The following is a 26,006-nucleotide window of genomic DNA, read 5'->3' as shown; positions in this document are numbered from 1 at the left end:
TGCTCTTTTCCTCGTTTTAATATATGTTGGCATTTTTGTTCATTTACTGACGTTGCCAGAAATTTTATTTTGATCTGTCAGGGCTGTAACAAGACAAGTTGCTGATATGCTTCTCATCCAAATTGTAATTACAAGGCCAATTCTTGCCTTCTGCACGCACCACAGTTGACAAGACCTTTCCAAGTATTGCTATGTGTGTGATTTCAACTTAATGACTTAGTACAGATATGTCTGCCTTCGGTGCCTTTGTTTGGTGGTGCTGTTTCAGGAGAAAGAAGTTTCTTAGGATGAGTTTATAGGCCAAGAGGTTAGGGGGGAAAAAAACTTTTTTTTTCCTCTGAAGAAGGCATATTTGAAGCATCAATGTGTCTCTTTTTTAAAAAAGGTTTTCGGTTGTTTTTTTATAGTTGCACTGCATTTTTTAAGCTCCCTCCCTCAAAATGTTAAGGGAATTACTTGCAAAGTTATCAGTCACACTAACTTTGCATAAAATCATGCTCAGGAAGGACATACAGATGGGGAATGATCTAAAAAATTGTAAAAACTGTTGTAGAGCTTTCACATTTTTCTTGAAGTCTGTATTTTAATAGCTTAGGAAGTAAATAAGCACAAGATACTCTCTTTTGTTAACAGCAAAGGTCTGATCATCATTTATACCTGCAGGACAGATATAAATAGGTTTAAATGAAAAACCTTCCTGTTTTTTTAAGTGCAGCTTTTACACGCTGCTTACATAGCAAGCGTTCAGGCAAACAGCTCAGCAAAATTGATTGTTTTTCTTTACATCCATGCATTGGTAGTTTGGATTCTGTTAGGCTGAAATGAAGCTTGAGAAGGAAGCCCTTCTGTTTCTCTGTTCAACAACTGATTCAAAGCAGCACCTATTCTAAAAACACTAGAAGGTATACACTGATTGTGTTTGCTCCTTCTCTAAGACACATACTGTTTTGCTTGTTGGTTTGACAGTATTAGTAGGAACATGATATTATTGCTAACTTTTTTACGTGGGAACAAATTTCTATAAGGCTTTAAAGGTGATTTTATGAAGATTTTAATTGGTCATTGCTACGCTTGTTTGCCGTTCTGCCTAAGGATGAAGGATACCATTGTTTGGGAGTATCGTTTAGAAATCTGTAAATATTTATAGGGATGCAGATAAGGAGACTTCAACATGATACAGTGTTTGAGTGTTAATAGGCATTGTGCCTGGCTGAAATGGCTGGCTGCAGTGCATCTTATATTTATTAAAAGCACATTTTTGGTGAATTTTTGAAAAATCAGAGACTCAGTATGGTTGTAAATAGAACGCTCCTTTTGTAATCATTTGATGTTCTGTTAAAGCATATGTTGAAGACAAATCATCTGAGATGAATCTTATGAAATGTTGATCTGGAATTAGTTTTACAATTTGCTTCTTTGCATCACATCCCTGCAGTTTATGATGCTGCTGGGGTGTTCATAGTGTGGCACAGCAGGTTTGTACTGCATTGTCATTGAACAAGTAACAGCTCGGCTGATGGGGTTTTGTTTTGAAACGGTTCTTCACATTATTAGGTGTATTAACCTGTGATTACTTAGATGATGATGATGTTGTAAAGCTGCTTTTTTAAAAAAACTGGTTCTACTATTGATCTCTTTCAGAGCGCTTTTATTAGGCCTGGCTTGCAATCACAATCTGAAGGAGGTGTCTTTAGATCTCAGTAGCTGTGAGGTAAGGATTATTTATCAGGATGTGTTCAAAAGATGCAATGATGGAGAATTAGAGTTGTCATGTAATCCACTGGGCTAGATGTTCTTCCTCTCCACTCAGAAGTTGTGGGAAAGGTAGAAATCAGATAAGGAGTCATGGTAAAGTGATCTGCTGTGTGTTGCTATGTCATAAATAAAGAGGGCAGAGCACCTGCAGCATCTCACTGGCAACATGCTCCTTGCAGTAGCAACTGTGGATGCTAAGCCACCAGTGCTGTTCACTGCTGGGCAGCTTCTGCCCTCTGGGGCTGTGATTATAGGGGACCCCAGAGCAAGATTTTTCCAGGTGCCCAGATTGGAATGGGTCACGGGAAGGTGCATACCCTGAAGGTGTGTCTGTGGTTTGAATGTCTTCCTTCAAAATGTCTGTGCTGTAGGCATGAATCCTCTTCTGCAGGTTCACTTTTAAATCTTGGGAAAAACTCTGCTTTTTTCATCAATTAACCAATTCAGGCCAATAGGGAACTTTTGTAAGAGATGATTGAAGCATGCCATTAATTTAAAAGGCATTGCACAAATGGCTTTGTTTATTGCAACTATCAATTAAAAATGAAAAATAAAAAGGAAGAAGCAGCAGCAGCTTGATTTGCTTTATCTTGCTTCCTCTTGCTTCTCTGTACTTTGCTGTGCACTTTGTTTCTCAGGATTGTCCACACTCGTGCAGGATGATACTTGTATGGCTACAGATTATAACAAGAAATCAGCCAAGATCCTGGGAGTTAGTGAGGCAAAGTTACATGGAGAACTGGGGACTTTTACCAAAACCAACATGAATCTTTAGCTCTGGCCTTCCGGAGCTGAGTGGCCACCCTTTCCTTTGTAAGCTGCAAAGAAAGCCTCTTGTTAGGCAGATCTTTCCAGGACCATCACTTGTGTATTAGCTCCTTCTGGTAGTGCCTTTTAAATGCAATGGTTTCCCTTTAAATAGAAAGCAGGCAATGTCATAGACATGGTGAGGTGTAGTAATCCTTCCATTAGGTTCGTGGTTGATTGCTGTGCTTGATTTCCTTACAAAGGAAAAATAAATAATTGTGAATGCATTTCATAGTTTGTTTTGATATTTTATACTTTTTTTAAAAAATGGCTTTACTTTGAAGAACATTACATGTAAATTCCAAATAGAAAAGCTTTCAAGTCAGGTATTCATGCTTCTGACTTCTGAGTAAATAGGTCAGAAGGATGATAATGTTTCTTTCAGAGGGAGGAAGAAAAAGGGAGGAGTAATTAAAGTAATAAACATGGAGTCCTGTAATCATAACCTTAAATAAATAAATAAATAGCACACATATTTAGGTAATAAGAGTATAAATTAGCATGTAAATCAAGCAGGGCTGACAAGAGTGAAGGCTTAAGCCTGTCTGCTGGGCCTGGAACTGAGTGCCGTTCATTAAATAGCTCCCAGGATGGGTTATGGGGGAGTCATTAGCTGCACTGGACACCAAAGCAAAAGCAGTGGTGGCTGACTGCCATAGCAGAAAGGAAGGAATCACACCCAGCCCGAGATGTTGCGTTCCCCTCCGTGATTTGGTTGCTTCAGCACTTGCTAGGTGTAGGCAGCCTTTTTCCGAAGACAACTGGGAATACACAGGAGAGACGGTCTGTAGCTGGGCCCTCCAAGCCACCAGCGCTTCCTTAGATCCTTCCCTCAACATTTTTTTTTCACATCACTGAGCTTTATCCATTCTCACACGCTTTGGAAAGAGGAAATTACGCTTCCACCAGCAGAGGGATCGATGTGCCAGGAGCTGGGAGTACTCTCCATGGCCCAGCACCTCCTGCCTCTGCTCCACCTCTCCCAGCCCTGCTGTGAGCCAGACGGGGTGATCTGCACCCAGAGCAGAGCAGTAGGAAGCTCGGAGCTGGTGCCCTGCACTTCTTTCTGCTCCTGCAAGCACACGCTGCCTGGAGGCTAGAAAGCTGACACTTCAGCTTTGCCCCCCTCTTTCCTACACCGGGCAAGCTGCACTCAACTATGGAGGGATAAATCTTGGTTCCTTCCCTCTCCCACCACTTTTAATTTGCTCCCATAATTTTCTGATATACTAATTCCAAGCTTAATCATTTTATATTGCTTGTTTGTTTGTTTTTATTATTTTTTATTATGAAAATTACATTTTTATTTCTACCTGCTCAGCACTGATGTATTTCACTCTTTTCCCTTCTGCTTCCCTTAGCTTGGTCACTGTGTAAGTACCCTCCATGCTTTACCTTAATTCTTAAATCAATAAACAGATTTGTTTCCCTTTCCCATATACCTCACAGTTTTGAGCACACTTGGCTTTTTTAACTGTTGAAGGGCTTGTTCTACAGTTTCTAAATAAAAGTTTGTATTTGTAGACTCGTAAGTGTGTCATATAGGAGATGTTGCACTTTTGTTTTCAGTATCACAGTCCTCATTGGCATATAGCCCTTCAGTTAAACTCTCCCTTTATATATATGATTTTAATACAATTGCAATAAAATCTGATCCTAAAAGTCAAGTAGTTACCATCACACCCTCAGATTAGATAGATATCAACATGTGCACACAGTGAACGTTTGATATTTATTTTGTGTTATCAGTACAAGATTGAAAGCTGCTTCTGAAAAGTTGTCCGCTTAAACAGTTGAAGTATATATGTACATCTTTTTGTGTGTAGACCTTTTACCATACCCATAAACAATCCTTTTGATTATAGATAATCGTTATTATCTTAAAATGAAAATTTCTGTCACAGAAACTAACTTTTAATGCTGAAATTTTAGTACAAATATTATAAAAATATTTTTGTTAAAATAGATCTTAGTATTCTTTACAGTTCAGTATATCTTTTCTAGGGCATGCTGGAATTTTGGCTCTAGTGAAAACCAAATTGTTACACAGTGAAAATAGTTTTTATGTAAATCACCTTTTCAACTGTGACAAGACCACTTATAATCTGCCAGTTCCAGAGATGCTGCAACAATTGACGTGGCAGTCTGTATGAAATGGTTGTCTTGTAGTGGGCGACTCCGTGAGAGAGTCAGAGAGCAAAACTGAATGATTTTGGCATTCATAAAGCCAGCAAGTATTACAAATGCTCTTATACAAACAACGAGTTAAAACTGCACTAGTTTTGGCCCAGATAGGGATTTCTAATTCAACTTCTAAAGAAGTTAGGGCTAAGTAGCCTTTGTTTTATGCAAAAGGAGAAGGGCATCTTATATTCCCTTACTCTTCCAGAAGTGACTTATGGTTTATATGTTGTCTTTAACCACTGCTGTTCTTAAAATGCTCAGACCAAGTTATTGAGCTATTTGCTAACCAATCACAAGTGTTGAACTTTCTAAAAAGTGCCAAATCGAGGCCTTATTGAAAATACTCCCAGAAGGTTGCTTAATTATAGCATTGATAAAAGAGACTATTTACAGAAATGTCATCAGATTGGTTCAGGATATTTGGTCAAGTGAATGAACTAAGTGAAATATTACTCATTTTTTATGGACAGGTAGTAGAGTGGCTGTTTAATGTTTGAAAAAACTTTGTGTTACTTTGAAGCAATGAAAGCAAAAATGGAAAATGTTCTTGCAAAAGTTGAATTTTAGTAGAACTTTTTCCTTCTTTTGCTTAAGTCTTTTTCTGGGTGATGATGATAAAGTGACATAAATTCTGTGTAGCTTGTGTAACTGCAAGAAATAAGAAAATGTTTTTGCTTCCTTGGAAAAATTATGTTCTGTTGTTCAATTCAGTAACATTAGTAACTAAGAATGTAGGTTTTCATAACTTTGATTCTTAATCATAACTTTGATTCTTAACGTTGATATTTTCCGTTAAGCTACCTCATTTTTTTTCTCACTCAATCCTGAAATTTCTCTTATATTTATTTAGTATTTCAGATTAATAATATATTAATACCTTACACGTAGGCATTTTTGTTGTTGGCTTTCTCTTTTATTCCTATTTTAAAGTCAGACATAAGGTAAATTACTGATTACTCTTGTTTATGGTGTTTTGTGACCATTTTAGAATGGGATTATTTTAAAGTTCTTTTCAGTGATGGGGAAACATAATTTCATTGATTTTGATTTGGCTTCTCGTCTTTTAACTGGGCATCTGGCCATTGTGCTTGCTATAACATAGAGCTTGCAACATGCTTTTGCTATAAGACTTGACTGCAGTGGAACTCAAGGGTGATAGTGTTGCATGTTTGTTTACTGGGACAAGCATTTTTCTCTCTGGAAATCAAAAATGTCCTGGAGAACCTGCACCAAAGTCCTGCAGTCACTGCTTAGCACAAGTGCTAAAGGAGTTGTTTTTTTTTTTTTTTTTTGTCTGCACCACTTGCATCTTTCCCTGATATAACTGCTGAATAATAAAGCTAGAGAATCCTTTTCCTCATTTTATATGCAAACAGTGAGAGTGAAGGATAAGAACAGTAGCAATGTGTGCACAGTCATTTTGATGTCTGTAACTTGTCGCTGTTGTTTTTGCTGCTGGTAGTGCCCTCTGTATTTGCAAAGCTCCTACCGCTGTTTTCTGTGTGATCTCAAAACCATAACTAGTTTGCAAAAATGGTTGATGTTTTGTCTCTAGTTAAGATCGGGAGGTGCACAAGTCTTGGAAGGATGCATAGCAGAAATACGCAATATCACCAGCCTAGATATTTCAGACAATGGTAAGTATACAGAACAGGAATGGAGGGCCATGCAGGTCCCAAATCTGAGATATGTTTATTGTTTCAGCTCCCAATATAATCAAGGGTGGTTGCTCTTGCTTTATAATAATTTGCCATATAAGTTATGGAAAAGTCTCAGACCAAGGCTCTCGTTGTTATAAAGTGTAAGAGAAATGTTAATAGAATAACTCTACTCTCACAGGTTTATGTCGTTTGAAATAAGTATAACACAGCAGAAGAAATTGAGAGCAGCAAGCATCATGTTAATCTACAGTATTTTGTTCAAAGTGGGTTCAAGTAAGAGAGGATGAGAAGCTAAATGGGGAATGAAAGTGTAGTGAAAGAAGAAAGGCAGAGGAAAGACCAGATATGGAGTGAAACTGAGGTTGTGACACTGAAGAAGCAAGAGAAGGAAATTCAGAGCATGTGGTCAACCAGCTTCAGGTCATAGAAAGCCTACTTGTATCTTTGGAAAAGTCTTGGACCGTTGTTGATTTGTAGGCTCTGTGCTTCCTAGCTAGAAATACTAGTTAGCTTCTTGTCTTGCAAACTCCAGTTGTAGATATGTGGAATGGAAGAACTCACTTAGCTGGGCTTGCCAGCAAAATACAGAATTATTTCAGAAAATGGTTCTCAGTAAAACTGAAAAACCAGAATGGTGGGATTAGCAGGTGGAAAGCTTTAGGAGGTACTCATCCAAATTATGTAAAGAGATTAAATAAATAAAGGTATTTAATATCTAAATTATCTCATGAACCTGGATCCTAACTCAGTAATCGAACTAACGGACTCTTCAGTTCCACCAAACTAGTGTTTGGGAACACAGTAGCACAGCAAGTTATTTTTCCTCCTCAGGGGTAGCATAAAGTTTGCATTGTTTCTTCACATCATTTTATTCATAGCCTGTTTAAAACCTGCAGGCTTTGAGAGCTTGTTGGTACACAGCTCTGCTGAGACTGAATAGAAATCAGCATGGTTTATAAATCCTCACAGGAACTTTGCCTGACAGCGCAAGGAACCTACCCTTGGGTGACTGGACTGTGGATAAGGGACTACATTTCCCTTCTGTCTGTCTGAGAGATGCTTTCAATGGCTAATTAGGATAGTATTTTAAAAGGCTCATTTTAGAGAACACATTTATTCTCATGGAAAAACAGATGAAAAAGCTGCATAAATAGAAGAACAGATTTTTTTTTTTCGAGAACTCTTTGAATTAACACACTGATAATTACTTGAATGAATTTAGCTTTAATAATTGGACCCTGTCTGGGACTTTTGTGAAAAAGTGTTTTAATTCTTAATCTGATCTGATTCTTTACAGGCCTAGAATCTGACCTCTCAACCCTTGTAGTCTGGCTTAGTAAAAACCGATCGATAAGGCACTTGGCTTTAGGCAAAAACTTTAACAACATGAAATCCAAGTAAGGCTTTTTCTTCTTTTAAATAACAAAAGAATGAATGAGGAGAAGCTGCTGATTTCATCGTCTTCCTAACTTTTCTTCCCTCAGAAATCTCACTCCAGTACTTGATAATTTAGTTCAGATGATTCAAGACGAGGATTCAGTGAGTATCTTTCTGCCTACTACCATCACGTGTATTTGTACTTTCACAGTCTATTTCTGATAATTTTCTTCACTGTGTTAATTTGCTGTGTAAAATTTGATCATGATCCTGCACAATGACATCCAACATCTCATGGTATATATTTTTTTCCAAATAATAATTTGAATTATTTGTAGCATGTAGGTAAATGTTTCTTAGTCTTAGGATCTGTGCTTGTTGAAAAAATAACCCAGATAGTTGGATAGCCTTGTTTGCTTTAGGTCTAAATTATAGGACATTACAATGTTAGTGTTCCCTGGGTGGTGATATTCCTTAAATAGCAGATTTTTTTTATTTTATTTTACTTTATTTATTCATTTATTTTAGCTAATAAAATGGACAATTTCTTGACGACTATTCTTGGGGGGTTTGGCTTTTTTTTTTTTCTTGACAAAATGCAAAATCACTGCAGCGATCTCCCAGAACTACTTTCTTCATCAGAAGATGCACGTAAAGCAATCACTATGCTATTCTTTACTTCTGGTACATTTATCACGGAAGCAATTTCATAAAACTCTTTCACAGTGCCATGCTGGGATCCTTGCCCACTTCTTTTCGTTTCCATGCCCTCTCCTGATTCCGAAAGACTTATGTGGTTGGGTTTACTTTCTTTCCTTTCCTTGGCATCCTAGTTTTGGCTAGAAGTGAGTCTTAAGAGGCTCTGTTGGTCTCATACTTGTCAAATTTTATTCATCATTCTTAGTCCTTTCTTTCTCCTTCATGCCCCTTGCAAATACCAAGCAAGCTCTGCTTTCCTCATTCTCCAAAAATAGCTGACTGTAGACTTCAGTTCTCTTAACACCTGCTATTCCTGTTGTCTTTATTGTCTCACCTCCAAGTTCATGGTCCACACTAACAGCTTTTATATTTTCTCCTGCCATCTGTGTCTGTACCCTGCAATTCAGTGGAACATTTTTACTGGGGTTTTTGATGTCTCCTTCCGTACAAGACGATTAGACCCGTATTCTGTGTTCATCTTTTCTTGCTACTCTGAAGTGATTTGTTAAACTAGTCCTCCCTCCTCTCTGTGTCCCTGTAATTGGGATTAGTAGTACTGCTTTTTCTTGATTCTTTGCCTACCTCCTTACCTTCTTCTTTAAATATGAGATGTCTGTGTGACACAGTGAAGTGCTGCATATGGATACCAGAGCTAATTCTAATTGAGTTAGCACCAGTAATGAATGCAGTAAGTCCTTGTGTGCACAAGTTGAATGGAGGATTATTCCAAGAAGTGCATTGGTAGATCTCTGTATTACTTCTTATTCCAAACTATAGCCTTTTAATTTTGTGTTGTGTGACCACCTCCTTCTACTCTGTCTCTGAACAGAATGTTGCAGGGCTCTCTTCCCCTTCTCTTTTTTTCCTATTGATACTGTACTGAGAGTGGTATCATTTCATCAGAATTTTATCAGATAACATCTGCTTATTCTCTTTGGACGTTTGTCTCTGTCCTGCCCTGTATCTCCTATCAGCTCTCCTCGAAGGCTATTGTGTAAAATCAGACTAATCACAAGCACATTTAATTTATGTTGTTTTTTCACAGTTTCCTTCATCCTTTTACTTTGCTGCAGGTGAACATTTCTTCCCATGCAGGTGATATCCTAAAATACCTCTTCAACACACACTATCCTTTCTTTCCATTATCCAAACCTTCTTCTCAAATGTGCAGTGTTTCTTTCTGTTTATATGACTATCCTCTTCATAATATCTGTCCACAAAGGTAAAACTTTCCAATTCCAATTTTGAAGTCTCCGGGTCATACAAAAAGTAGCTGCTAAATTTTGGATGTATGGTTCTCACAGCTCACCCTCCCTTGCCTCATCAGCTTCAGCTTCTTGTGCTCCTTTTCTTTTTAGCTTATGGGTGACGTTAGCCATTGTTTCATTTTCTGTCTTCTCTACAATCAGGTGGGCTCCTGTAATTCTTACTCAACATGTCTTTTTTTGAGCCAACTTACACAAACATGCTTTTTAGTCTCATCCTGTTTTCAAAGTGTTGAAAGGAAATATTCCACTAAAAAGATATTTTTTTTTATGCTTAAAATAACTGTTTCTTCTTCATATCCTGCATTAACCTTTGGGATGTAGCCTATTTGCTGTTACCCTGTCTCTTCTCTCCCCATTTTCTAGTCTCTTGTTAATCCTTTCTAGTGAAAGAATATTGTTGCCTTTCTGTCTCATCTGATGCTAAAATCAATCAAAAACATCTCCTAGCAGCTAAATAATGGAGAACAGACTATGTAGCACTGTGGGAAAAAGATGTGTTGCAGATAGCTGCCTAGGATGGCCCTCACTCCACCTGGAGATAGTGCAAGTCTTAGAAAATTCTTTCAAGTTTTATAGCTATTTATGTTTGGGTTTGAATCCTAAATGGGGAGGTCCTTGTTGTACCACTACTATGCATTTACTGCCACAGGACACTAAAAAGTTGCAATGGAACCGGAGAGAACAGAGGATGGTGTTGCCCAGAACACATAGTGCTTGATCAATATTGCCTGCAGGCTGGTGCAGCCTGGGGACCACGCATTATCTGCGTGGAAAGCTGGAATGAGAGGCTTTAATCTAAAACAGTTGTATGCCAAATGCGTCTTCATGTATTTATACACGCTTAAAATAGATCTGTTGCTGTGTTAATGTGAGTCATGAGTAAAATGATTTAAACAATCAATAGCTTGGTTTTATAACTGGAAAATATACAGCCAGGCACAAATGTAATTCTACCCAATTTAAAAACAATGATAGTAACCTAAACAGCAAAATTTCCTAGGTGTTTAATATAAACAAGAATGTAATATTGAGATTAAAAATACATATATTCTTTATTTGGCTACATGCTGTACAGTGCAGTCTATAATAATGTGTTCTTATTAGTATAGCAGGAGGTGTCTGAAGTTGTATGCTTACTGTGCCGTTTCTTTTCCTCGTGCCAAAATGGATGTTACGCTGCAGGTGCAGTGTAGCATTACTCAGAGTGGTAGTCAGTCCTGCATAGGTGCAGATAATTATTACAGTGCTGGGTATCTTTAGTTTTTAGTTCACTGTCTGTTGAAGAACTGGCCTTTTGAGTGATTTTAAGAATTCCTCCTCCTTAATAAGATTGATTCTAAGACATCTTCAGTGCTATTGGCAGATTATCTGCTTTCTGCAGCAGGGCCACTGTAGTGCTTGTCAGACACCTGGTTTCTTAATATCCAGCTAAAAGTATAAAACTCTGATTTTACAAGAAGTAAATGTCTGTAGGCTTTTTAGTGTTGGGGAGGGAGGGTGGTTTTTTTGTTTTAGTTGTTTGTTTTTAAATGTAATGGTCAGGTAGTTTCATGAGTGTTTAGCAGTGATGTTACTTTAATCACACAGTCACATTCTGATTGTAGTTCACATTCTGACCACCAAATCAGTCCAGAAGTGTTATTCCTTTCTCATTCAGTAAACAATAGGGGTAGTTATGCAAGAAAATTAGCAATTTAACCACTTCAGAGACACTGCCAACATAGCAGGGTTTTTTACTCTCGTGTACATACCACTTAGGTGGTAATAATGGTGTATAAGTATCAGTCCTTGCAGAACATAGTGCAGAAGTCTTTCCAAAGTATATATTTTTCTGTCAGAGTGTTGGAATAAGTGAGATGAGACATCGTTTCCTGAGAAGGTATTTGAGGTTTAGAAAATCTGATATGTGGGAGTGAGCATTTCCAGTGAAGTTCCTAGAATGGCCCTTTCTAAAGTGACACACAAGAAACAGAAGAAACTTCTCTTTCACAAACTTATTGGTGATTTCTATGTCTGATTGCTGTGTGGTACTGCTTTTCTGTGAATCTGTCACGGGAGGTCTTCTCAGACTTGTGCCAAGAACATTAAATACCTTTCTAATGCAATGTTAATATTCTTTAGAGTACATAATGTAGTGAAACAGGGGAACATAGACAGATTAAGGACATTAACGTAGTAATTTAATAACTTCCATTTAAAATAAAATCAGCATGTGGCTCGTGTTACTGTTAGACTTTTAAATTATAAACCTGCTGTGCCTCCAAATTTTTATGTATTTCCTCGCTTATAAACGCATTTCTTAGTGTTGCAAACTTTTTGGTTATCCCTGTCATCCAGTGGTGTCTGGAAGCTATAGTCCCATTGTATAGCAGGTGCCATGCAAGCTTCTTGGATCCTGGAAAGTGTGCACATATAGCTCAGTTGGTTTATTTACATTAATCTAAGCCTCAGGCACCTAATTTAGTTGCTTTGATTCACCCTTCTGAGGAAGGATTTTCCCATATATGAGTAATTTGGAGATTTTAGTCTTCTAAAATTCATCCTCTTGATACGTGACTAAGTTGGTATATAGTGACAATGCTCTTCTCCATATGAGCTCACACTTAAGCAAGGGAAAATGTTTTGTGGAGCTATTGTATATCAGCAAAGACAAATGACAATCTTGGCAACTGTGGTAGCTCTGCAAGGTGTGGTGATGGATAGACTAGCTCTTAAGCTCCTGCTTTTGAGTATTGGGACACTAAGAATGGAGGGAAGACATAAGATCATTAACAACAGTGTTTTTAAAAGTTTTCTTAAGGCTTTAGTGTGTGATTTGCAGGAACCCAATAGCTAGTTGCAGGTTAACTTGGGGGGGGGGGGTATACATAAAAAGCTGCATAAAGATTTTGTAATCACAGGTGTCAGAACATTGCTGTGAATATCTGTTGGCTTACTCATGTTACTAGATACTCTTCTTACTGCTCTTAATTTCAGACCTGCTATGCCTTTTTGTCTCTTCCCTCCCAAATGTCCATGTCCTTAGTTGAAGATATGCAGATATGCAAAATCACTCCTTGAAGTAACAATAATAAAACAGTTTAAAAGAATTGGTTTTGTTTTATTAATGTCTCAGGTCCTAATTTGCCCTTGGGGTAAACTTCCCAGTCTGAGTGAGAGAAGTGGGTGCTAGGTATTTTTATTTCTCACTGGCAGGGAAGCATGCTGGTTAAGCAAAACTCACTGGACACCAGAAGTTGTGGTGTGAAGCTGATTGTTGCTGTTTTGCCTCTTTTCAGGTTCCTGCTGTATTCAGTACTTAGTGGGACACAGAAAATAGGAGTCATTGTCACTTAATGTTTTTTTTCAGGGTGTAACTTAATCTCTGTGTCTTTGTCACCTGTGCTGTAGTTGCTGAATCCTACATTGTTGTGTGTACAGCACATGCAGCAAACACAGAAATAGCTCGTTGATGCTCAGTGTTATCTTCAAGAGTTTCATGAACTTCTTCTGGTGGATGTGCATGCGCTATCAGTTGCTATTATCCGTGCCTTTTCTGTGCTCCACAGCCTCTGCAGTCATTGTCCCTCGCAGATTCCAAGCTGAAGACTGAGGTCACCATCATTATTAATGCTTTGGGCAGCAATACCTCTCTTACTAAAGTGGATATTAGTGGAAATGCCATGGGAGATATGGGAGCAAAGATGCTGGCAAAAGCCCTACAGATAAACACCAAGCTAAGGTAAGGGAAACATATTTGCACTAAAAGATATAATAGCTTAATAATAATGTTGTTGACATATTATCAAGCTGTTTCTCTTCAGGACCACTGGAAAAAGCCAAGCCATAATGTATCTATTTGGAAAGCTTCTCATCCCTTTTTCTTTAAAAAGGAAAAGAAAAAAGAAAAAAAAAAGATGGAAATTTTCTCTGCAAAAATATCTCCAGAACTGAAACTGGAGCAAAACTGCATCCAATTAGAAGGGTATTTCATGGTTTAGGATTAGGTACAGAATTTGATTTGCTCATCCACTTCACAATTAGGGGAGAAAGATGTGGTTTTGACAGATAGTGCATAGGCACAATCCTTTCTTTTCCTTCTGTTTTCAAGGCAAAATCCAAACCCATTTTCATCCAATTTCAGCTCCAAAAAGACTTAAGTCTTCTTGCTCATAGTAGCCTACTTTTGAAGAGATGGTATCTTTCTGTTGTGACAAGGCAGCTCTAAATTTTCTGGAATCATAAAAATGATTACATTGCTATGAAGCTCTGGATGTCATCTAATCCAACCTCCTTCTCAAAGGAGGGCCAGCTTTAAAGCTAGGTTGCTTAGAGCCTTCTCCAGGCAGTCTTTGAAGATCTTCAAGTACAGAGATTCTCCAACTTCTCTCGGGAACCTCTTCCAGTGCTTAGCCACCTTGTTCTACTCTCTCTTTTCTATTGGAGGCTTTCTCAGCAGAGAAAATTCTGATACTTGGGTGGGAAATAAAAATAAAGTATTCTTTCTCTAATGTAATATCAGTTTGTAGGAGAATTAAGAGCTTGTGGAATTCAGAAAGGGTTAGTATTATGGACCATCCCTTCCTTTCCCTCTCCACCCCCTTTAGCTCTGATGGACCTTGGCATCACTTCCCTGCATCTTCATCCACCTGACAACTTCAATGTTTTTTTAGCACATGGCTGGCACTGATGACTACAGAGTATCACATTTTTTCTATCCAGTGTGTGATTAGCAAATGGTAAACCTTCAGTCAACATGTATCTTGATGGGAACCTCTAAATATGTCACCATCATCAGGAAAATCAATACTCACTCCTCCTCTTGTCAGACTGTGCAGATGAACCTTCCACGGTGTATTGTCTGTGTGAAGAGACCACCGTGTGCTTGGCCTCCAAGAGTTTGCTCCCTGCAGGATAAGAAGTTCTCCAGAACAGTCCTGGCTGTTTTGCTCAGATACAGAGATCCTGGCATTGCCTTGCTATCCCAAGACTGAATAGTGAAAATGTTAAGGAAATGCTGGAGAGGTGGCTGAGGTTTGTTCAATGTATGAACCTGAAATAGCCACCAGTACCTGAAGAAATAAAGCATTGAAGGCATTCAGGATGGCAGACTGAAATGTGCCACAGCACACTGAATGTTACAGCTGTACTCTGTGGTAGGATTACTAACTGAATAATGTGATGGTAACTGGCTGTGCTTAAAATATTATAAAATTATGTCCTGGTAGAAATGTAAATACTTTTTCAAATGACAGAAATATCCGATATCTGGCCTTGGACATTTCTGATCTTTGGAAGGTAGGTGTAGAATCTACTTTCCTTTCTTCCTTACGTTTTTCTTTGCATTTTCAAAAAAACCAAAGGGATTATTCTGCAATAGCAGAAGGGTGTTACTACCCGTGAAATCCTGCAGCTACTTTTTTTTCGAACACCAGAACTCTTTGTTTATGTCTTTCTTTCTTAAGAACAGCTACAACTAGAGCTCTTGCATGAGCAAGATTTATCTGCATGACTGTCTCTTCTGACTACTAATGAGATCTTTGAACATGTGTTCACAAATTGTCAGGCAGTCTGCCTGAGTGGTCTAAATTGGGGGAGGAGGGGAAAGACTTTATCACTCCTATCACAGAGTTTTGTATTCAAAAGAGCTGCAATTCATGCACCTAACCTAATGGTATATACTGGCAGCTAGTTATGTTCCACGAGGAATCATAGGAGCTGTGCAGTGAGCTGGTACAGGATTAAATGTAAAATAGCCTGAAAATTTTGACCTGCAATCAGCATGATTTTTTTAAATATTTTTTTTCTGCAACTGTGGTGATATAACCTGTATGGAACAGAGATTGATCACGTACTCTAATTTTCTTGGTTTTCAGTATGGCCCTGCAGAGCAGACAGTTGAACTTTGTTTTGATGCCATTCCTGGAAAAAGCTGAAATTTTATCTCCAAATCTTTCTATTAACAGTGTTTTAGAAAAGTTATATTTAGACAGTAATAATGGAAAATATAGTACAGGGTCCCCTTGGATGAAACGGGAACTCAATTTTGTAATATTTTTGTCCCTCACTTCAGTCATTCTAAGCTTTTAGCGTATGAGTAGAGACTTTTTTTTAAAAATGTTGCTAGTGCTATGCAGTTTTTGACATACAACTCTGTGTTATTTCAATATGCAGTGTTTCAGTATAGATTTATTTGGCTCATCTGTTGTTATTGTTTAATTTGTTTTCTTCCTCTCAGAACTGTAATATGGGACAAGAATAACATCACTGCACAGGGCTTCCAGGACATAGCTGTGGCACTGGAAAAGTAAGTCCTCAAGCAACTGAATGACTGATGAAGAAAGAGGTCAAACACTTAGATCCTGAGTGATCTGAGCAGCTGCAGTTTTCACTGCAGCCAGTGTGATTTGAAGATACTGAATGCTCTCAATTTTTGAGCATCAGAGTGTTTAATCTACAGGCAGACATGACTTCACATTCCTCAAAAGGATGAGAAGAGGCTCAGTGGCTCTTTCGTGCGTACACTGCTGTCAGCATTAAGACCGTTGAGTTCTGCTGTTGATGTTAAAATTTAGCATTTGAGAATATTTTCCCCTTTTCTTCATTCTTTTGTGTTGGTAACATGCAGAAATTCTATTCTTGTCAATGAATGAAGCTGTCTATAATAACAGAAAATTACTGAAGCATGCCTTTGTGGTCTGACTTTTTTTTTCATTCCCCCAGCAAGTCGAAACTAGTAGTGATGATCTCAGAAAATGCAGTTGTTCATTGTAGTCTCCGTGGTCTGGGTCCTCTTGCTTCCCTGAGCTCTCTCGCAGTTGCAGCAGTTAGCAGTGATAGATGCTAAATGACTTTCATCTCTCTGTCTCCATCACATTTCTTTATATGTGATTATTACTTTTCTGAAGAGGGAAAAATTACAGATTTAAATTAAGCAGCAGTTGCAGTTGTTTCACATCATTAAATCCCTCAGACATGAACAAAGGGTCTCTTTAGAAGGTGAAGCTAATATGCCATTGCTAGTTTCTAGACAAAATGTCTTGCAAAACTGTGTAAGTACTATAGGGAGCGTCTTAACCCTCTCAGGGGTCATAGCTCTATAGAGCTTATAAAGTTACTTGGTTTATGAAACTGCTGTAGTTAATATACTTCGTTTCAAAATGAATTCAGTTGCACTGATGGGGAAAATTATATAAATGATGTATAATTAAACAAATCATCTTGGAGTGATTCCATTGATAGTAGTGAATAAGAATTTGCAAAGGTTATTTGTCAGCTTGCAGACATTTCCAGAGAGCAATAGCATGTACATTTATGAGAAAGTCTGGTAGAAAAGAATATATGCTTATTTTCTGGTTAGCATCAACTTTACTTTTCTGTTCTGAAGTGCTTGGATAAGTAAACAAAAAAGGGAGACATCCTAAGGCAAAAGCAAATAATCTATGCAGGAAAAGAAATGTTACCGATAATTCTCTGACATTACACGTTGTTGAGATGATGTCTCATTTATTTAGCTTGTAAGCTGAGGTCATTTTATGTCTCTGCTAACATTTAAAAATTATCAAAATCATTGATAATATCGTAACCTAAGTCACAAGCAACAAAGGTTTAATCTTGCAAGAGAAGGACTGTCAATGTTGGCTGAAAACAATTAGCCTTTAAGCAATCCATCTCAAAGACATATTCAGAACATCCTATACCATATGTTTCCTAAAAATACACGAAACCAGCAATATTCTGTAGCAAAGAACTGTTGCTCAAGATGCAGTGAAATATATTGAAGATGCTTGGGGGTGTGTTGTGTCTGTTTTGGTTTTTGTTCTTAACAAAAATGGTCATATACTAAACCACAAAAGAGAAGAAAACTAGGCTTCCAGAGTATGAGGCTGAGGACTGGGAGGGATTATAATAAACTTTTAACCAGATTGAAGTAATCTGAACGTGTTTTTTTTTTTCTCCTCCCCCCCAGCTTTTCTTCATCATCTTAAAGTTGTTTGAAAACAGTATTCCTGTGAGGGAATTTTAGGAGCTTGGCCATTAACAGATTTGCCACAAGGGTATCCCAGTCAGCTGACTTGAGCTGAGAGGGGTTTCTGTAGAGTCCTCTAAAAGTGTTTATTCAGGAGAGCAGTGTACATCCTGTTCAGCCTGGCCATTAAATATGGATTTGTATCTCAGTAATTTTGATATGGAAATTAGTATGTGCTTGTGTGCTTTGCAATCTAGAGCCTACTCTGTCATAGAACTGTGCGATATTGCCCCATATTTATTTCTGGGAGACTTTTGTTTGCATGGACTGACTGAAGAAGTAGTTCAGGCTCTAAAAGCTGATATGAAATGCTGGAATTTGGTAGAGAGCTAGAAATCCTTCCTTTTTCAGTGATGCAAAATTCACATACCCAAGCCTGCAAAACAGATGATGTTATTCCCATAAAAAAAAGAAAGGCAGTAAAATCATCATGCTGCAGCAGTGAATGTACGTCACAAATGGAGCAGGAGTTACTACAGAAGTAATGTGATGAAATGTAGGACTATTGTCACATATGCTGTATGTAAAGGAAGAAACGGGAATTTTTAAGACATTCTTTCCAGTCACTGAGTGCTTCCCTGAAATGTAACGTTCTTTTTATATAAGTATTTTGCTGAGAGTATTAATGGAATTACTGAGTGTTAGGAAATTACCGGATTATTGAGTTGGTAGAGAAATGTGCTCCATTAAAAAGAGAGAAGTGGAGTCTTACGAAAAAGAAGAATGGAACAATATTTGGGGAAACAGAAAAATGGAATGTGAAGATTGCTCTAGTGATCAAAGTTGAAAGCAAGCTTTAAATTCTTGATATTTGTCCCTAAGAGCTGCTTCATTTTTAGATGCAAACAGGCTAGCATTCCAGAACAGTGCTGCTTGTCCAAAGGACCCATTATAGAGCCTTCCTTAGTGGTCTTTTAAAGTTCTACCTCTGTGACTGTGTGTCCATGAAGTCTCCTTGTCTTTCATTTCTGTGTGTGAGGGAGAGGGAGGGAGCACTAAGCTTTTGACTAAATTGAATTTAGCATATGATTACTAGCATGAGAGCTAACAATTATAGATTTCAATGAATGTGATGTATTAAATGTCAAACAGCTGCATAGATCCTTGGCAATCTACCTTTGTTTCTTTTTAAACAAATAAATGCACACCGCACCTGCCAGGTAGTGTCAGGCAATTAGCAACTTGTGTAATTATTCTCTCTCTCTGACATTTCATTGTGGGTTAACCTGGCAGGCAGCTCAGCACCACACAGCCGCTTGCTCACTCCCGCTGAGTAGGATGGGGGAGAGAATCAGAAAGGTAAAAGTGCAAGAACTCATGGGCTGAGATAAAGCCAGCTTAACAGGTAAAGAAAAAGCCATGGGTGCAAGCAAAGCAAAACAGGGCAGCACGAGGAGCAGGAAAGAGGCCTTGGTTCTGTGTGAGCGCTGCTCTGCAGCAACTGAAACAGCCCTGTGTTATCAACACTGTTTTCCTCACAAATCCAAAACACAGCGCCATACCAGCTACTACAAAGAAAATTAACTCTATCCCAACCAAAACCAGTACACATTGAAAATTAGTCTCCATGTTGGCGGTCAGCCAGTTATTCTGTGTTTTGTATTACATGGGGACACACAGCAGTGTCTGTGTAGTAGATGCAGTCCTTTTGAAGGAGAAGACAACTAGAAATAAAAGTTTTTGTTGTTGTTGTTGTTGTTTTGCTATGAATAAGGTGTTCACATTGGGGAAGAAAAGTGGAAGCCTTACATAAGCATGCAAGGTAAAACGTTAAGTAGTATCGGTGAGGAATCAATGAGATGGGCAGTTCGAAAGGTCACTCTCCTTCAGAGAGTGATGTTTCATGTGGCTAAGCAAGTGGTGGGATAGGAGTTGAAAGAATATTGGAGCTAGTTAAGTAGTTAAGGTGTCTGTTGTTCAAGTTAGTGCATACAATGAGGGATGGGTCCTTTGAAGTCAATGGACTAGGCTCACTTGAAACTGTCATCTGTAAGGTGCTCAGAAATAGAGGCCTCTCAACATACTTAAGGAGCTCTGGATGGAATAGAAACAGACAGTTCACAGGATGTTTGCAGACTGCTGAAGGAGAAGGAAGAGGTGTTTGCAAACAGTGAAGGCTAATTGAAAACAGGCAGAATAATTTCTTTTCCAGTTTTTAAGAACTGCTTGCTTTTTTTGCTCTTATTTATTGAAATCTAAAAGTATACGGACATACCACTGCATATAACATTATAGGCTTAACCATGTCATGCTAGTCAAGTTATGTTCTCAGGGTTTAAACACAATTTTGACTCAAGACAAAACCCTATCTGTATTCTAGTATTGCAGCAGATGGATGAAGCTATGGAAATATTTTGCAAACAAATAAGCAAAATACAGGGAACAATTGTTTGCATAAAGCAGTGTTACACTTGTTTTGCCAGCTTTTATTAAAAATTCAGCAAGTGTCTGCAATTTGTTGTAAACACAAGGAGCAATTAAATACTAAATTTTCAAAACTCAGTCTCTTGGTCACTGTCTTATCTGTTACTGAATATTTCCATTTAGACTTAGATCTGATAGAATTGCTAGTAGGCACTGAGACATTCAGTTCTGTTTTGATATAGGAAAAAAAATAATCCAACCTTGTGGGCAAAAGCACAGCGGACAGCGTGACCTTTAATTGGCAGCCACTGGGCACTGGCCATTTAACTGTACTTTGTGCTTTTTTTAAATCTCCACATCTATCTAGTGGCAAAGAATAAGCAGAAAAAAGGAGCATGCATGCCTCCAGATAGCCCACTTAAAAATACGAAAAATAGTCTTAGTACCTTCTACAGCCAGGCTAGATGCATCTTCTGTTCCCCTCCTAGTTCATTCTTCATGAAGAGATGCAGTAATTAGGCTACGTTTTACTAATAAAAAACTTTATTTTTATTTTTTATTTTTATTTAGGAATTATACTTTGAGATTCATGCCTATACCTATGAATGATGCTTCCCAAGCACTCAAAACAAACCCTGAGAAAACAGAAGAGGCACTGCAAAAGGTATTGCCTATACCACCCCCATATAGAAATAAAGCCAATCCCCCTCCCCCCCCCCCCAAAAAAAAAAAGTAATAATTTTAAGTGGCTGTGATTTCATGCCTGGCTGAATAAGAATTCTTGGCTAGTTTCATTGATTGTTTGATTTGCATGGGCATATATGTGGTAATCAAGTGCTGCAAGGCATGTAAATCTTTTTGTTCCAAAGTGCTTGAAGTGAAGGGGTGGTGGAATGCAAAGGTGTATTATCAGAAAGTCATAACCAAACCAGTGCAAACTAGACCTTTTATTTCTGTACATCTAAGTGTACATCTAAGGGAGAGTCAAACTGCCATATTTGTAACAGATGTGCTTGTTTGTATTTCCACATGCATAGAATTAATGGTATGCATTTTTTCCTGTTGGGGCATAAGAAATGCAGTCAGCTCAGCACAAGACAAAGGATGCTCTTAAATCTGGGGGAGGATAAAAACATTTACTGCCTGTGTTTTATATTGTACATATAAAATTCACACACTGCATTGCCATAAATGAACAACTGCACCAACATGTTCTTTTGGATGAAGGTGGTGTTGACAGTATGTGTAGCTGTTCCACTTGCATGGGCTGTACAACTCCCAGTTGAGTTTTAATACAGTAAATCTTGCAAGCTCCAAATGAGCCTCCTGCTCAATCAGAAAACATACAGTTCACAAGTCTTTAATGAGTAGCTTTACTTCAGCCAGGGTAGGGTCATAAAAACCTTATAAATGGTTCTCACAGACAGTTGTGATTAAAAAGCAAATGCCTATGATCCTTTTTAGAAAATAAATTATCAGTAAAGTGATTCCCAAAGCGAAAAGTGCTGATAGTTAGCCCCTTTTTCTTTGATGCATGAAAATTATCTAAATTCTGCTTTAAACAAATCTGGATCATGGGGGATGGTTATATTTCTTGCATCTTGTTTAATGTAATTATTGATAAGTTCATGTCTGGAATGATAGATGCATCTCTAAAAAATATCATAAATTCTATGTGTTAATTAGGCATTACATAAAAGAGCATTTTATGTTGTTCATTTCAAAGTTGCTAATGCATTCTGGACCTCAGTTTGTTTTAACTTGTGCTGTTTAAGCTTTGTTTATACAATATAAAGCAGTTTTCTCCAAAAAAAAAAAAAAAAAAAAAAAAGACAAAGGTTTGTGGAGCGGTGCTGTGAAAGCTGCCAATTCCCCTCAGGCAGTAACACCTGCCCGCACTAGCTGAACTGTGGAGGCCAGTGTAGGGATGCCTGAACTGACCACCTGGCATCTCAGGAGGGTCCACAAACTTCAGCACACCACAGCTTGAATACAACGAGAGTGCTTCTGACCCTGGTCCACCACCAGACAGCCATAGTAGCTAACCTCCCCAGCTCTAGTATCTCCACCATGTGCTTTACTTATGGTGTGGATGAGCTGCATAAGCCTTGTATTACTGCTGAAGGCCTAACGGGGCACGGTCAGACTGCCCCAGTCCTTGCTGCTGATGCAGGTTAAGAGGTTCCTGTCAGCCCCTGGTAGTCTGTGCCTCACAACCTGCTGACTACCACATCTGTCCTTTTCCCTTTGCTTCCTCTCAGATCAGGTCCATCATCAGAGATGGACCTGAAACAGTTTACTAGTTGGGTTTTGGACTAGACTGATATTGACAGAACCGGGTTAGGCGGTTACTCCATGTTCCATTAAGCTGGCTGACAGTAGGTGGTGACTGCTGGTGATAGTTGTGGTGGACTGGGGACAGCGGCTGTGGGTAGAAATCGCTTTTCCCTGAACAGCACTCATTGACTGGTTAGCCCTAAGTAACTTTTGAACTGTGTTTTCTGGATCAGTTAGGCACTTCTAGGTAATGTGTCTTCTCTCAAGTCCATAGTGCTGTTTAAACCTGCCTCTTTGCAGTGGGCCAAATGAATCTAAGACCATCATCTGTCTTGTGTCATCATGGTCTCTACAGCAACACTTGAAGGATAGATTCCCTTTAGATATTTCTCAAATCTGGATCTACTCCTTTTGTCAACATAGCTTACTAAATTGTTCAAAAGAGATGACTAACTGAGAAAGCACTGGCAAAAGCATAGTGTTTAACAAAGTTTCACCACTGAGTGAGTGAATATTTGCCAATGTGATTATCCAGCATTGAGACACATAGAATAAGGTTTGCAGATAACAAACAAAATTATACTGAAGCAATCGTTACTGTTAGTCCCCATTTCTGATACAGTGTGGATGAACTGCATAAACCCCGCATTACTGTTGAAGGCATAATAAGGGACACAGCGTGAAAGCAAATTACAATCCAGAGTCAAATCAGTTTCCTAATCTGGCTTTGTTTTTTAGATAGAAAACTACTTGCTTCGTAATCATGAGACCAGAAAGTACCTACAAGAGCAAGCATACCGGTTGCAGCAAGGCATTGTCACTAGTACCACTCAGCAGGTGAGCACCTCATTCCTTGTTGGTACTTCTCTGGTTTTAAGATCTGTTTGGGGGACAGAATTCTCTTGCTCTTCTTTCAGAGTAGCTTAAAGCAGAACGTGCTTTGCAGATGATATTTGGTTGCTCAAAAAAATAATAATGATCAATGATAATATTTTTGGAAAAGGTAAGTCTTCTGCATAGTAGCTTGGTACTGTGTACAGAAAGACCCAAGCTATCTCTGAGTAAACTACTGTTGGTACCAGGAATAGTTCAGTTCACTTGTGCTCAGGAGTCTGACCTTCAGCAGGCTTTCATTGTTGTGGCAAGTATCATCATAAGGCTCTGCCACTTCTGGTGCCTGAGTTAGATCCAGTGTCTCTGCATAGCACTGAGCTACCATGTATATATGCCCGTTGATACCACCAGAACAAATAGCCTTAGAGAGCATGTTGTCCTTAGACCTTCAAAATTTCAAGTATCATGGGAAGATTTACTTAGATGAATGAAGCAAAAGAAAGTGGAAGTCTTCTGTGCTCTTTATATTGTGGACAAATGAAAAGGCTTCCTGTCTAACACAGCCCTAAATACTGCTCAAAGTTGGGAAACTTTTTTGGTTTGTCAACAAACCACATCACTACCTAAGCACCTCCCAAGCACTCCCAAGCACCAAGTGGTAAGACAAGAGGAAATGGCCTTAAGTTTTGCCAGGGGAGGTTTAGGTTGGATGTTAGGAAGAATTGCTTCACTGAAAGGGTTGTGAAGTATTGGAACAGACTGCCCAGGGAAGTAGTTGAGTCACCATCCCTGGAGGTCTTCAAAAAAAAGCATAGATGTAGAGCTTGGACATGATTTAAGGGTGGAGTTGGCAGTGCTGGGTTAAATGTTGGGCTGACTAGATGATCTTAGAGGTCTTTTCCAACCTAAATGATTCTATGATTCTTTGATTCTAAGTTTGCTGAAGTGCAACATGTTTTTTTTGTATGTGTGGGGGGTTTTTTTTCTTTCTTTTTTTCCCCTTTTGGTAGTCCTCTTGAGAGGACTGAGAGAGTTTTCTGTGGTAACTCGCCATTCTCTCCATTCTAGTACATTTTTTGCCAGTACTCCTCAGGGCTTTTCTTCAGCTCCAGTACACTTCTAAAGCAAGGTGATGTAAACAGAATAAAACTTGTCACAGCCTTTGTTTTAAATTTACTCGCGTGTTTGCACTAGTTGTGTTCCAATGCAAATGGAAGACTCCAGTATACTGGAGGAGGAAAAAATGAGAGCAGTGCTTGTTTTGCTCTTCAGCTGAGTCAAAAAAATTTCTGTGCTGTCTTCATTTTATGAGAGGTGAATTTTAATTCAAAGTACCTTTTTCTACCTGCATCATTAAAAGTTAATGGGACATAGTTTTATTACTACAGCCTGAAATTATATTGTAACCTCTCAGCAGAGAAAATGGTTCATGGAGACGTACTGGCAGTAAAAACTGCAAGAGCAGCATCACTTTATTTTATTTTGTCATTTTTTTTTTTGTTCCAATGCCATCTTTTTTCCTGTGTTAGTAACCTCCATATCAATTAAGTTTAGATCTTTTTATAGCTTGGTGGATTTAGTTGTGCTTTTCTCTCAACAATCACACACACAGCAGGTTTCAGTAATTTATTATTGTTTCAAAAGTAGAGTAAAATTACTCATTTCTTATTAAATTGTGCTTGGTATGGATTGATTTTTGCGAACAGTTTTAAAAGAGAGCTGGAAAAGATTCTGTAGTTACTATAGTGGAATTACATTATTCCCAGAGTATGTTTTTTTTTTTTCAGTCCAGATGTCCCAGTGAGACCTTCCACTATCTAATAATTAATTAGCTTTTTGTACTTATACAAAAAAACACCCAAAACTCTTTGAAGAGGAAGAGTCATGTGGAGCAGAAAAGGAGCATGCCGTGAAATTATTTCAGTTCCTATTGCTAATGATATAAGATGTTAGAACTCGAGGCTTTATATGATTATGACAATGTGCACACAGATGTTGCTTCAAAATGTCAAATTGACAGTTTTGCTGAATACTATGTAGGCCAATAAAGACTTTTAATTAGTATATGTTCCTGCCCTGTATCTCTTATTCAAAACTGTCTATATATGTCAGCCAATCTATGGTCCTTCTTGTAAGGATACAGATAGAGCACCTGCCTTGTACTTGCAGCGTGTTGAATGAAATGTGATACCAATGCAGATGAAGTTCATTTTATCTCACTGTGAAAGATCTGATGGAAACTTCTGCTTTGGCAATTGTAGTTTCCCTTAAAACTAGGAATATTCACGTAGTGAAAGAAATCCCTCAAAGCCTGCACAACAGAATTTTGCTTAGATAGAAGAAATCTCTGCTGATGTTTGTTGAATGGATTGTGACAGAGCTTTCTTTTAGTGTTTGAACTTCTTAACAATTCACCAACCATCAAAGCTAAAGCTTAGATATAACAACAATTGCAGTATTAAACTTGCTCCGAAAAGCCAAACAAGACCTAAACTGGGTAACTTGTTGGTTATTTGCAGTTATCCTGGAGATGACCATGAGAGAAATATGCCAAAGAATACTTTTTTTTATTTTATTTATTTTTCTACTGTTCAGGTGTGTTTGTAAGAGATATGATGCTTTCTTTCTTTCGGTAGCATTGATGTACCTCTGAGCAATGATCATGAATTTCCAGATCATTATATTGTCACTGCAAATCTCATCGTGATAGTATTGATTTGCTACCCGGACTGAATTCAGTTTGCGTTTCAGCAGCGTTCTGATGTTTTTATC

At 38.3% G+C, this 26,006-nt stretch overlaps 1 protein-coding gene across 7 annotated transcripts in view; it reads left to right on the top strand.

Moving 5' to 3' along the window:
- CARMIL1 (capping protein regulator and myosin 1 linker 1) overlaps positions 1–26,006 on the top strand; it is a 186,813-nt gene that overhangs the window by 110,675 nt on the left and 50,132 nt on the right. For all 7 annotated transcript variants that reach the window (XM_035550592.2, XM_035550589.2, XM_035550590.2 and 4 more), the window contains 8 exons: positions 1,642–1,711; positions 6,302–6,383; positions 7,705–7,804; positions 7,892–7,946; positions 13,300–13,472; positions 15,969–16,037; positions 20,694–20,787; positions 23,139–23,237. In XM_035550592.2, the coding sequence (XP_035406485.1) occupies positions 1,642–1,711; positions 6,302–6,383; positions 7,705–7,804; positions 7,892–7,946; positions 13,300–13,472; positions 15,969–16,037; positions 20,694–20,787; positions 23,139–23,237 (742 nt within the window). The remainder of the gene's footprint in view (positions 1–1,641; positions 1,712–6,301; positions 6,384–7,704; positions 7,805–7,891; positions 7,947–13,299; positions 13,473–15,968; positions 16,038–20,693; positions 20,788–23,138; positions 23,238–26,006) is intronic.

Source organism: Cygnus atratus, chromosome 2, assembly GCF_013377495.2.
Source record: "Cygnus atratus isolate AKBS03 ecotype Queensland, Australia chromosome 2, CAtr_DNAZoo_HiC_assembly, whole genome shotgun sequence".
Lineage (NCBI taxonomy): Eukaryota > Metazoa > Chordata > Aves > Anseriformes > Anatidae > Cygnus > Cygnus atratus.
This window is presented reverse-complemented; position numbering and strand designations above follow the sequence as displayed.